At 45.8% G+C, this 13,375-nt stretch overlaps 1 protein-coding gene across 3 annotated transcripts in view; it reads left to right on the plus strand.

Annotated features, from left to right (window-relative positions):
• The first annotated feature begins 436 nt into the window (after positions 1-436).
• The window catches only part of Prp40 (pre-mRNA processing factor 40), a 63,390-nt gene continuing 50,451 nt past the window's right edge, over positions 437-13,375 (plus strand). For all 3 annotated transcript variants that reach the window (XM_077699776.1, XM_077699777.1, XM_077699778.1), the window contains exons 1-7: positions 437-577; positions 800-871; positions 3,403-3,568; positions 6,334-6,509; positions 7,872-7,985; positions 10,882-11,002; positions 12,672-12,717. In XM_077699776.1, the coding sequence (XP_077555902.1) occupies positions 575-577; positions 800-871; positions 3,403-3,568; positions 6,334-6,509; positions 7,872-7,985; positions 10,882-11,002; positions 12,672-12,717 (698 nt within the window). In that variant the 5' untranslated portion in view covers positions 437-574. The remainder of the gene's footprint in view (positions 578-799; positions 872-3,402; positions 3,569-6,333; positions 6,510-7,871; positions 7,986-10,881; positions 11,003-12,671; positions 12,718-13,375) is intronic.

Here is a 13,375-nt window from a genome sequence, read left to right on the forward strand (position 1 = left end):
GTGATGAACCCACAGTGCTGAGAAATCGCGCGAGTAGTTTTTGCTGCTCCTCCCACGCAGTAGCACTGGTAGCACTAGACACTTTAGTAGCACTGTCCTTGGAGTTATCCCTTGAATGGCTTCGTAGACGGTCCCTCTTTCCGGTGCGTGACGTGTTTTTTGCGTCACGTAAAAACTGAGTGGAAGTGAAAGAGAAATGACGGTCGTAATGTATTTTAAGGCAAACAAAGCATCGTTTTAAGTCGAACAAGAACCGAAACCAAGGCAAACTGATTCTGATGACGCCGATGACGCCAAAGGCCAGAGTAACTTCGGCCAAAGGCGTCTACAAACACAGTAGATGAACCAAGATAAACTTAAGGGACTGATTAAAAATAATTCATTAATCAGCACTATAGCAATTTACGCATTACATTAATTAATTTTCTTTATAACCGCTTTCGGCTTTGTGCGTCTTTGGCTGCGGCTTGCTTCATGTTGGCTGTGTTTGTGTCTCGTGCATGTTGAGCAGCAGTTCGGTACGAAGTTTTCACCCAAAGCAACAACACGGGTGGTCTAGGCACCTAAAATAATCATGGTGCGTATTTCTAACATTTTTAAGTCCCCATTCGCGGATGTTTTACTATGTTGTAATCAAATCTTGCTCACGTTGCTTTACGCCATCGTACTGTGCTTGTAATACACTGATGCCGGTTTGCTGTGCTCGTAGTCGGCGCGTGAACTACGCGCTTGCTAATCCTAGTCGCAACAGTTCGGTATTTTCGAGTGATCTGAGCTGTGATGTGTTTTGGACTCGCAGGACGGCAGTCCGAAGATGAACACAATGCCCCCGATGCCGCCGCTGATGATGCCGCCGGCGCCTCCATTTGGTGTAAGTCACGGTTTCACCGGCCTGGCTGCGCGTGTCGGCAAGCCAGGGCGATATTTTAATGAGAGTGCTATTGTATAGTCGGATACTTTGTGTTGCCTATGTTCCATGGAGGACCGTGTAGGCAGGGGACGTAGGAAATGCAGTAAAGCTTGTTGTATACACAGTTCTCATCACATAATCTGGCCTGTGAAAACGAGCACAACGCGGTACATTTAACAAAGCTCTTGTTAGTGATTTCGTCGAGGCTAAATAGCAAAGTCGGCACTAACTGCCTGGCCTGCTATACCCTTCCTTACATTTATCCCATAATCTTGAAATGACAAGTTAGAAGGTCTCCGTCGGTCGATTACAGCGCCAGGAATACTGCTGTACCACTCGCGGCGGCAACGGCAGTTGTTTAGTAATGCAGAAAAGGACTAAACCCGAAAAGCGGTATCGCCGCACCATGCATTTAACCCGAACTGCGTCTAAATTGCTAATTGACGATGTGAGATTGTCGGAGATCGTTTTTTTTTTTTTTTTTTTCAACAATAAGGTTGGGATTTGCCAGTGTAAATGAAAGGAATCTGGTATGATTTGTTCTGCATATTCTTTTGTTGAAGGCAAAATTGTCTCACTACCACAGGCGTTGAACTTTGTTTCGGGTTCGGTTTCAGCAAGTGTTCTGCTTTCAGGCGAGGAGTGTGAAAAGATTTACGGTCGTAAACGCGAGGCATATTGTGCCTTTTAACTGCCAGCTTATGTATGTACAACAGCCGGCGTCAAAAGGCACGAAATTATTTGCTAAGTCAACAATGCATCAAAGCTTGCTGCCACTTGGGGTCTAGCTCGTTGCTTGTGTGCTGAGTGCCAAGTGTTGGGTGGCACCCTCCCAAAATGATGCTTTCCAACAGCAGCCTAGAAAGGGGCAGTTGAAAATAAATATTATAGCCGTCCGTGATATTCGAAGCACTCCAACTTAATTAATGGCATCCATACAACGTGCAAGATTTGATCTTGCTCTCTACTGGCCTGCTATTGACAGATTCTGAGCAGTTACACTTTAGTAAGGATGTATTGAATGTGCGGCTATGTTATAGCTGAAAATAGAGCATTAGTGATACACTGTGACCATAGTGTGCGCTATGCCGTAAGTGATTGCCCTTATTTATTTGCTGCAGGGATTGGAAGATCTTTTAAGAAAGCACAGACACATTTAAAGAAGAACCAAAACCAAATTTTTGTCTATCAGTTTTTTTTTCTCATGAGTTTTTGTCTATCAGGTTTTTTTTTTTTTTTCTCACTTGACATTCCTTTACACATTAATCTACTTACGGGGCAAGATGTACAATCAACAAACACACAATCCCTTTTTAAAATCGCAAGAGCAGTTTTGAAACAAAACAAAGATTAACAGGGTGGGATTTACTGCGCCAAGAATCTACACTCTTTTTCTGTGAGGGCAATAGAAGGGGTGCATACACATTGGTCGCCTAACTTATTAATTTCCGTGGCCTCTAAGATGTAAAGTGTAAAATGTAAAGGAATGTCAAGTCATTATGGTGCGACGCTCACGCCCTCTCAAATGTTCACGTGTTAACTTAGCGTTTTCTTCTTTTTTTCTTTTTTGTCGTTTTTGCCCGTGTGTGCATAAAAACCACTGCCATAAGCAATAAAACTCAGTTGTTAGTCAGCGCTGTGTTTGTTCCCTCTTCTTTTTCTTTGTCTTGTGTTGTTAGCGCTGTTACTATGAATATGTACCAACTTGCCCAATCTTCCGTTTTAGCTAGTTGGCAAGGATTTATGGTGCAGCTGGCATACCAAAAGCTGTTAGACATGTGACAGATATATAGTGAAGCACACAGGGTTTTATTAGGCTATATTTTTGGTTATGTCAGCACTTTTGTCTCCGCGTCCAAGTTTGTTTCAAATCCCAGTCCTTAACGTTTTCTTCTTTGGTAAAAACCTCATTGTTTTTCTTTTTTCCCTTCAATAGCAAAAGCAAGGATCATGCAGTCTTCCTCTGCATGGCCCTTGCTCCTCAAAAACAAGGATTGAGCTTTGCATCTTGGCAGGGCTAAAAAAAAGTAGAGAAGAAATGAAGCACTGTAAGACATGTTTACCGCCATACTTTTATGCACATCCAGTGAATAAGCGAAATAAAGTCTAGTTGCCTGAGAAATTCTGATGTTGTATTGTGCAGTCAAAATCCTCAGAACGGCACAATATTTTTTTAATCCTGTTACTTTTGAGTGGGGTATGTTTGCTTCTTTTCTTTTCACTTTATTGGGTATCTGCGTGTTTTTGGAGCACATTTGTTACTCACGCTTCAGTCAAGGTCATTCACGGGAAGGTCCTTCATCGAAAGGACATTAAATGGGGGACAGTTAAAGAGGTGCATCACACCAAAACAGCACAGAGCAAGAAAAGACAACACAAGTGCTGTCCTTCTGTTTGCTTCCCACCTCGTCTTGTTTTGCTCCATTTTGATGTTTTTTGGGACGTGAGGAGGTAAAACGTCATGCTGCCATGGCTGCTGGGCTCTTGTGCAGTTGACGCCACCACCCATGCCACCGGGATTCATGCCGCGACCGCCTATGGACGCTGGAGCAGCCATGCTGATGCCACCAGGCATGCCGATGCCCCCCCACTACCCACCGGGCTACCCACCACTCTACCCAGCCATGCCACCCCAAGTGCCACCGCCCCCAGCTGCACGTGGGTGCCTCCCCTGTCCCTTTGGAGGGAAATTTCAAACTGGGGAAAGTTGTGGCGCAAGATTAGAGGGACACTGAAGGGTAAAAACAAGGCGGCCTGTATTGATAGATTACAGTGCCGAGAATCTAAATACACCATTCTCACAACTAGCAGTTGTTTAATAAGGCAGAAGATGCCAGAAACGTGAAAACAGATGCTTTTCACACGCCGAATGCTTTTGAGTACTACGGTTTGTGACGTCACAAAAGTTGTGAACGGCAAGAGCTCATTGGGGAAGCATTTATGAATGCTTTCCTCAAATAAACAGTTCTTAGGTGGTTGAGAACGTGGAACAAATGTAAATCAAAACTTTATGGGAGCTCATCTTATTTAAATAACACAGACTACAGCTTTTATACATTGCGAGACAGGCTGCTTCCCTCACACTTGAGAATCGGCCATCATGTTTTCAGCCTCGTTTTTGTAAAAGATGCGCTTTACATTGGTGCACAATTAGCGGGGTCAATAATCTACGATGGTGAATGCCCGAGCTTCTACAAGCAATAAAGGAAGCGGCAAAATACTGTTCAAGCAACCTGCCTGAGCTTCTAATCTTACGTTCTCCACGCACGGATGTTACTATCAGTAAAGTGTACCCGCACCCGGTTCAAACCTTATCGCCCATGAAAGGTAAGAGTTAATTACCTTGTGCTGTTTCATTTGCCACAAGCCGCTGTTGATAAATAATCTGTCAGCGTCGCATAGCTCTACCCTTGGGCCCGGGGGAGCTGGGCAGGACTACTCAATTGTAATGTTCGCAGGCTGTACTATATGGCTGGTAGTTTATTGAACAAGTGTACAAAAAGACATCTTCACTGTAAGCTTATCGAGCTTGACTTCTCGAAGCAGAAAGCACGGTTGCAACTGATTGCCTTTCATTGACGCGTTGTTTACGGTGCCTGGAAGTAGCCAGCGGGAGCTCGCTAGAGCGGCGTCGGAGAAAGCTTCCGCGGCGTACCTGTTTCACGTATCACCTCCCTGGTGTGTGGCCTTGGGCCGCAGTTGATGCGGTGTTGTTGCGATGGGCATCAACGGCATTTCAAAAAGCATTTCTCATCTCATTGAGGACGAATCATAAAAGTCTAATCCAGCCTCCTCGGCCAGAGAAACCTTGTCAGTGTCGGCCAGGGCTTGGAGACGTAAACGCTACCGTTGCCAGCATGAGAACGCCTAGAACGCACCATGCCTCGCTCCTACTTTGTGACACAATGGCCACGTCAAGAAAAAAATGAAAGGGAAACGAGAGAGCGAAATGCTAGCTTTACTAACTTATTTCTCAGAAAATAACGCATCATTGCTCGTCAAACAAAAGCCGAGAGGGCTGCGAAACAGATGATCTTTGAGCTAAAACAGAATTTCATTCAGCTTTTAGTGTTCCTTTGAGGGGATGGGGAATAAAACTTTGTGTGCGCAGGGGTGCCATTGATTGCATCAGTAATACAGAGCATTCTACAAATATGGCCTGTGCTGTTCGGAACTAAAAAAAAAAAAATTGGCTCCAACCCACGCTGCGAAGGTGGTTGGAAAGCAAAGCTTTAAATGACACCCACAACAATTGCCCATGTGACATCACTTGAATTCACACACGTGGCTCTACAAAGAGTGAAACCAGTGATTCTGCTAGCTGTTACCTCGAATTCGCTGGGGGATCATCCCGAACGCAGGAGCGTCTGCCACGGCTGGGCTTAAAAGGCGGATGCCGCTGCTGTAGCCCGGCCGTGCGTCGGCAGAAAGAAAACGAAGAGGGGTGTCTTTCGAAGGGTGATACTGCGGAGCCTAGCCATCCTGATGTGTTAGCTTGGGGCCACACCACCACATGAAACAAGCGCAGACACCGAAACAATGTGGCATGTGAGCTTAGCGATTCCGTTTTATACCGATCTGAGCTAGTTTAGTGAGCTTGAGAATGTCGAGAAAGCTGAGGGAACTTTTATAATCGCTATTTATCAGAACCATTTGCTCATTTCGCCTTTTGTAATGCCTCTTAAAACACAACTGAATTGGTATTCACAAATTTAAAAAACGGAGCCCCATTCATGCCAAGCAGTGTGCAAAAGGTAGCGTTTCTCTAGCGGCCAGATGTCTGTATGTGGTGTCTACATTTTGTTTTACCGCCCTGCAAACCAATCCTTAACGTATCTTTGCCGTACGACCACTTAATTCTGTCGGGTGCGGATTACCAGCTGGTGCTTTTGAAAAAGTTAAGCCGTGCGAAGGCAGTGCGCAATGGATGCAAAGCTGCGCCAAAACAGGCCCAAAACAACCGTCGCTAAAGCAGATGACAAAGCTGTCCTGCCGGTGTAGCGGGCACCTGCGCACAGGGAATGCTGGGTAACCATTCGCCGCGCCGTCTACACTGTGCTCCATGAGTGAAAACCATCCTCTCCATTCCCAGCCGCATTGGGAGTTTCTTGTTGCACACGCCACAAAGGAACTGTTGGCTGGTAGAGGTAGGAAGCCTTGCTGCAGAAGTGTACTGATGATAATGTTGCAAGACATGGCAGAGGTGGAATCGTGTGGCAAGAATTCCTTGGGAGGAGCAGGGGGGGGGGGTCATGGCTGCCCTCCCACCCCACCCTTCATTCATGGAATTACTTGCCTTATAAATGCGGGCTGCATTCATTGTCAATGTTGGTGCCACTTGCCCTGAACACTCTGCAGCTGTTGCCTCTTGCTGATGGCGTGTTCGTAAAGGCGTGGCGTTCTTTCTCCCACCCTCTGGCCAGTGCCGCCCCCTGCGGTGCTGCCTGTGTCATCCCCATCCCAGCCAGCTTCGCCCAAGCCCGAGGCAGTGGCCACGCCCCCGGCTGCCGCCACCGCTTCCGCCCCTGCTGCTGCCCCACCTGCCACTGAGGGCAGCGTGCCCCTGCCTGCCGCTGCTCCTCCTTCACAGACGTCCCCCGTGAGTGCAAGCAATGTAGTCGCAAACCTCTGGCTGTTTCCACGGATGGCCAGTTGCAACCTGTTTCATAGAGCTGTGCACATTGCCTGCAATTTACTTATATGAAACGTTCCAAAATGTGTGATGTTTGAGTGCAGGTGGCTCATTCTCTGACAGCTGTGAAAATCAAAAGCTCAGTTTTCACTTTCATAGACATTTCTGCTCTTCAGCTATAGCCTCACTGGCAACATCGATGCAACCTGTTAACAAATCCTGCATCACTTGTCATCTAAACTTCACAGCTATGGGACCACGGTGCACTGATTTGGTTGTTAATTACCGTTTTAACACTTCGCCTGTGGCGTTGTGCAGTATCTAGTGCGTTTTTCTGAAATAAAATTTCGAGCGTGGACCCGGGAATTCGATAGCACCAACTTTCCTCCGAGAATACCTTTTTTATATTTTATGTGAGTTAACTAATGAAGCCCAAAAAAGCGTTAGGCAGTGTTGGGAATGCAGAAAAAGAAGTTTTAGTGTGTGGCAAATTTCAGAAAGCTGATTTTTAAAATGATTCTTGTTGCAAATAACACAGGAGGTAACAAGCTTGGTAGCATGTGAGAATGTCGACTACAGCCTACTAGAAAAAGAAAAATCAATACGGAACATACTTTTCAAGGTCCCTCTAAGGGGGCCTTGTTCTGTGCAGCATTGTTACCATTGCTACCCCAGGAGACATTTAGACCCAGTTGCCTTTGCTTTCGCACTCTTGCATTGTATAAGTGTCACATTGCCACACTATTTTTGCTGCTATCAAATCCTGTTGGGCTGTGGAAGCTAATTCTGTGCAGTGGGAGTTAATTTGGGAGCTGCGAGATATTAAAAATTTGAATGCGGTGGAGGACATGTCTGTATGTCGGAAACATGCCATTGGAGCGCAGTTGGTCATAAATAAGTGAGCAGTGAGCCTAATTAAAAATAATGCACATCATGCGCGGGTCATTTAGGTGATATTTTTTAGCCTCCAGTACCTAGGCATTGATTTTGTTGGCGCGTTAACTACTTACTTGGGGAGATTGTGCCACAAGGGGGCTGATGTCAGTGGAAATAGCTCCATCGCATTTGGGACACAGGAAGACGTGGCGGGCAAGAATTGGGGATAAACATTAAATCAGGAAAAGCCATGCTGTACCCTCCTCAGTACTTGCCACAGCATTGGCCAGTTTGGGTAAAGCAGCCGAACTGTTAGCCCAGTTGTGTGCATCAGTACATAGCTCTGTGCCGTGCCGGTGGAGAACCCTTACTCTCTACACGATGGGGTGTGAAAACGTGTGGCTGTCGGTGATGTCAGTGCCAGTGTGGCGGGTGCCGTGTGTGTGCTTGTAGAAAAGCAGCAGCTGGACAGAGCACAAGGCCCCCGACGGCCGCACCTACTTCTACAACCACACCACCAAGCAGTCCAGTTGGGAGAAGCCCGACGAGCTCAAGACGCACACAGAGGTGAGGACCTTTGCTGCTCGAGGCCTGCTCAAGCCCACGGCTCATGTCTTGCTCTTCTTGTTGCTGTTGCAGGTTAATGTAGCCTTGCAGCCCCTTCCAGTTTTTCTCCCGGAGTATTTTGTGACCACTAAGTTTTCATATCTTTTTTTTTCTTTTCTTTACAAGTAAAATTGGTTGATATAAATCGACTTGAAACTCTGCAATTTTTAACCCTTCTTCAATGTTTTTTGAAGGGAAAAAAAAATTGGGAAAACTTACAAAAGTGCAGTTTTCTTTTTCTTATTTGTGCAAGTGGTTCAGACACATTTCTAAAGAAAAACCTTTTGAAAAATTTGCATGAAAAATGTCTACTTTATTTGCAGTGAGTGATAATATAACAAATCACGAAAGGACGGCTTCACTTCATGTGCATGTCTTCTGGTGTTTTTCAGCAGCAGTTAAAAAAAAGGAAGGTTGATGTGATGAAACAGTGAAAAATGAATTGCCTCCAAGTTTAACTCAAGCACAGGCAACTTTTATTGAAGAAAGGGACAGTGTTCAAGTACTGTGTAGACCATTTATAACGTAACTGCTTATTGTGCTGGACCGGATATAACGCAGGTTTTTGTGGCCACCGGTTTGCCTTCCATAGAACTCGATGCATATAAGCGTACTGCTTAATGAAGGGGCCATGACGACAAAGTACAAGTTTGTTCTATTCAAAAGATTTCGTGTTCTATAGAGCCCCCAGCGCTTGTCTGGAAGCGTACGATGCTTTATTCACTGCGAAATTAATCAATTGAAGTTAAAATATTGATTCTCGCGCCAAAACGTGTGTTTCAATGACATTTGCAATGACATCATAAGAACAGATCTTCAAGCTAAACTTAGTGTGAAACGGAGACTTGCTTACAAGCCGTTAGTCAACCTAGATGGCGCCACCACACCGCGGCAAGCCGTTTTCTGCCTTTGCTTTGTTTGTGATCGTATTTAAACCTGGCTTGTTTTTGTTGATGGAGAAAATAATCGTTTCGTGAAACATAGTGCTCGCTTGACAAATATGGTCCCGTAAGAGCTGTCGCTGACACCAGTCAGCCAGTGTGTCTGAGACAACCCCAAAGAGCCGCAGTGCTGTGCAGCTAAAACAAGCATAGTGCGCGCAGTATCAACAGCAGTATGCATTGGTACTTCTATGTTTACAGGTACCTTCGTAACTTCCACTGCTTACCCCACCATTCTTACTGCTTTGAAAAGAATGTTCCCTTAATTTAAGCGCAAATAGCTCATTCAGCAAGCTTATACACCCTGCCTAATTTGCGTTTGCTTTTGCCGGCCTCTGCCAATCGCAGAGCTGGCTCGTATGACATCATAGGTTCTGTTGCGGGAAATGAGCTAGTGGGTTGCATGGCCATTCCCTTTTTTCCTAATTATTCAGCTTATTTGAGCGAAGTTATGGAAGTTATGAAAGCACACGTAAACATAGAAGCACCGATGCGTACTGCTGTTGGTACTGCGTGCACTATGCTTGTTTTAGCTGCACAGCACTGCGGCTCTTTGGGGTTGTCTCAGACTACACTGGCTGACTGGTGTCAGCGACGGCGACGTCTTGCGGGACCATATTTGTCGAGCGAGCACCATGTTTCACGAAATGATTATTTTCTCCCTGAACAAAACAAGCCAGGTACAAATACGGTCAAAAACAAACCAAAGGCAGAAAACGGTCTGCTGCGGTATGGTGGCACCATCTAGGTTGACTAACGGCTTGTAAGCAAGTCTCCGTTTCACACTAAGTTTAGCTTGAAGATCTGTTCTTATGATGTCATTGCAAACGTTGTTAAAACACACAATTTGGTGGAAGAATCAAAATTTTAACCTAAATTTGTTAATTACACAGTGAATAAAGCATCGTTTACTTCTGGACAAACTCTGGGGGCACTATAGAACACGAATTCTTTCGAATAGAACAAACTTGTATTTTGACTGCATGGCCCCTTAAGCCTGGCCTTTTCCTTCTCTGCTGCAACCTCGTTCTTCTAGACACTCAGAAATGTAGACGTGCTCCCTCATAACACAAAAACGAAGTAAAGACCATGCTAGCGGCAAGACCGTGCAGCCGTGTCGGATTTTGGATTGGACGATGGCACGTGGCTCTTGGATTTTTCCAGCCATCTGATTTTTAGATTCATGGGGCAAATGAGGCTTCTGCCTCAAAAATAAAAGAACACGAAACTGACAGTTTCTCTTGCATGCTTCTGGGTGACTTGGCTGATGAAAATGATGGTGCTGTTTATTGGAATCCATTTTGGAGCCATTGCTAGAAAAACACGCTGAGGACCCCTGCTCGGTGCATAAAAGGCAAAGCAATTCTCTAGACTCCACCTGGGGTCTTGAGAATCGCTTCACGTTTGTCGAAGTTCCACTGTTACGTTACAGTAGGCGGCTAGTTGAGCTTGCAGTGTTTGCAGCAGCTGCAGGTTAGATTTTCTGCGACTGCTTGCGTTATCCACTTCAGATGGAATATTTATTTGCTTTTTAATGCTGTAAAGGCAAAAATAACGTTTCGCACATGCCCACTATTCTTCTTGAATGCATACTTTTTGTGCTTTGGGAAATTTGTGTGCGTGAGGAAAAAGCGGCATCTTTGGGCAGATGGAGTTAAACAAACTTTTATAGAACCCGTGGGGTGTGCGTCTTGCATCTGCTGGCAGGGGAAGGCCTATTTAATTAAGAGCCAGTCACTCTCTCAGACATCTCAAGCAGTCTTGCAGGGTAATCAGCAGTCGGCTGCAAGTTGAGCAGAGCTGCAAGTTCAAGTTTGTAGTCTATGGAGGCAGCTTGCCCTAACTAAGCCAGGTGGGAGACGAGTGGTGCGGCCTCACAAGGGTTAATGTGCGTGGTGGGTGGCGTGTGTGTGCAGCTGCTGCTGTCCCAGTGCCCCTGGAAGGAGTACAAGTCTGAGACGGGCCGCACCTACTTCCACAATGTCCTCACCAAGGAGTCGCGCTGGACCATCCCCAAGGAGCTGGAGGACCTCAAAGGTGGGGGATGCTCTCCAGTCCCTCTTTGCCACCACGTGTAACGCAGGATGCCACCACGGGGGTCCTCGCTGTCACAGGGAATACACAAAAGGGTTGGATTGAAAGAGGCCGCGAAGACAACATTCAGCTTTGCTTTTATTCAAAGGGCTTAGCATCTTATAGTAATGTCAGCACTTCTCCGGCAGTATTGACTTGTATTCCCTGGGAAATTCAACATATATAACGCTGAAATTTCAGTTCCGCCGCTACATGTCATATTCGTGACGTCAGCAGTGACTTATTAAAGGGAGGGCACCTTGAATGGAGAGTTTGTGTGCTTACCGTGCACAATCAAGCGCTGCAATTCCAGCAGGAACGACGAGGCATTTCCAAGCTCTCTTGGTTGCCAAATGCCATCCTGGGACATTAGTTTTATGGGCCACTGCTTCCATGTTCAGTTTATTTCTGATCAGACCTGTGTGTGCTGTATTTTGTTACGGTTCATAGTTATCATTTTGTGAAACAATGGGCACGACTTGACAAACAATTTTGCCAAGTCTTGTAATTGGCTGATGTCGTGTCAGGCGTGCCCATTGTGTCTGAGAATTCTCAGCAGGGTGGTGGTGGTGCTTCATACTGTTGGCCACTGGTGGTTTTATACGTGGTGCATGTAGGTTTACGTTTTAATTTGCAACGTCTCTTATTTATCGTGCCATACTTACTGCTATAAAAATAGTGTGCATTAATTTAAAGCTCATGAAGTTCATTTTGTAAGATTATAATCCCTGTTTAATTTGCATTTGATTTTGTTGGCATCAGCTAATGGCTCAAGCAGGCCGTAATGTGTCATAAATTAAGTGAACGAAAGTGGCTGGTGAGTCGCGTGGCTTTTGTGTGTTTTCGTGATTGTGTAGCTTATTTGAGTGATGTGTGCGTTAAATGTGGTGGGAATATAGTTCCAACAAGGCTATCTTTCGAACTAACCGAGCTTGCATTTTGTCTTCATGGCTGCTTCAACTGAACGCGAGAATTTACCATTTGTTTATAATATTGTAGGGCGAGACTGAGCCTCTGGCAGGTTAAGCTGGAATGACAAGGCCCAGTTGCTCTGGAAGGTTTGTGTTTAGTTCCTGGAACCGACTGCTTGCACTTTAGGGGGCTACTGTTTCGAACCAGACATTTCTGTGAGCTCTGGCGAATCCCTGTGTCAGCCAGCGGTACATTTCGTTATCTGGCAGTGGCCTCACTGTAGTTGCTTGCCTCCACCACAAGCTGCCTTTGGAACGCACAGAAATGGTTGAAATAAGTGCGTGGTTTCTACCTATATGCCATCACACTTGACAGCCCCTTACCCCTGCAGCCAAGGCAGCAACTGAGAGCCTAATGTTCAGTATCAAGGCATAAAGCCTTGGGGCTCCTCAGTGCATCACCCTCTACCATGCTGCAACTCCGAGTGTGATCCACACCTCTCCAGTGATGCCACTAAGAGCTTGGGTGCATATGCAGGTGTAGCAAAAGGTGAAAGCTGGCAAGTCATGTTGTGCAGCGCGTATTGTCTGCTAAACTGGCAATTTATTTGTATATGCTGCCGTGTTGAAGGGTGCATTCCTACCTTGTGGGGAAGGCGAGAAAGAGTGTTTTATGTATGTGCGTCGTGCTGTGACCTTACCTAATCTCCCCTCTCTTCCAGCCACAATTGCTGCCCAGGGAGAAAGCGGCGGCACCGTCAGCAGCAGGTCAGTGTGTTTTTGTGGCTGCGTCTTGCTTATTTGCTATGGTTGGGACCGACCATGTTCTAGTGACATTGGCGCGAACCATGGATTGGGTTTGTTTGTTTGTGTTTTGATTTTTACCGCCCGGCCGCGCCGGGCTTTGTTATCTGTGTGTCAAGTGAAGCGCGTGTTCCATTCTTTATTTTTTATGCCGCACGGGTTATCTCATTTGATAGGGAGAGTGTTTCACCCTAACGTCACCAGTCTAGAATAATATTTTTTGATCTACAGTGTTCTCGATGTAATTCGACGGTTCGAGAAAGACTCGCGCCGAAAGATAAATGCCCGCAAAGCGGACGCCGCAGCATGTGATTCACTGACACTTGCCTGCGCCCGTCACTTTGTTGACTGCTGCTTCGCCGCCTGTGTATTCTTCGAGTTGTTATGGGAGCACAAGTTCGCTCCAATAAATTTGCTTTTCTTTCAAGATAACTGGATCGTCTCTGGTTACGTGACAATATCCTATCTTTTCTCACTTTTGGTCAAAGTTCACTGTGAAGAGTAAAGTAAAATTTGTCCTATCTATGAGTTGCCCGTCTTGCTCGTTTGGTGGTTGCACATGAAAGTTATGCAAAAAAAGAAAAAAAGAAAACTGCTATGTGGAATATTGGTGGCAGTGTTG

Source organism: Haemaphysalis longicornis, unplaced genomic scaffold (genome assembly GCF_048455015.1).
Source record: "Haemaphysalis longicornis isolate Haplotype H1 unplaced genomic scaffold, Haemaphysalis longicornis Haplotype H1 scaffold_2, whole genome shotgun sequence".
Taxonomy (NCBI): Eukaryota; Metazoa; Arthropoda; class Arachnida; order Ixodida; family Ixodidae; genus Haemaphysalis; species Haemaphysalis longicornis.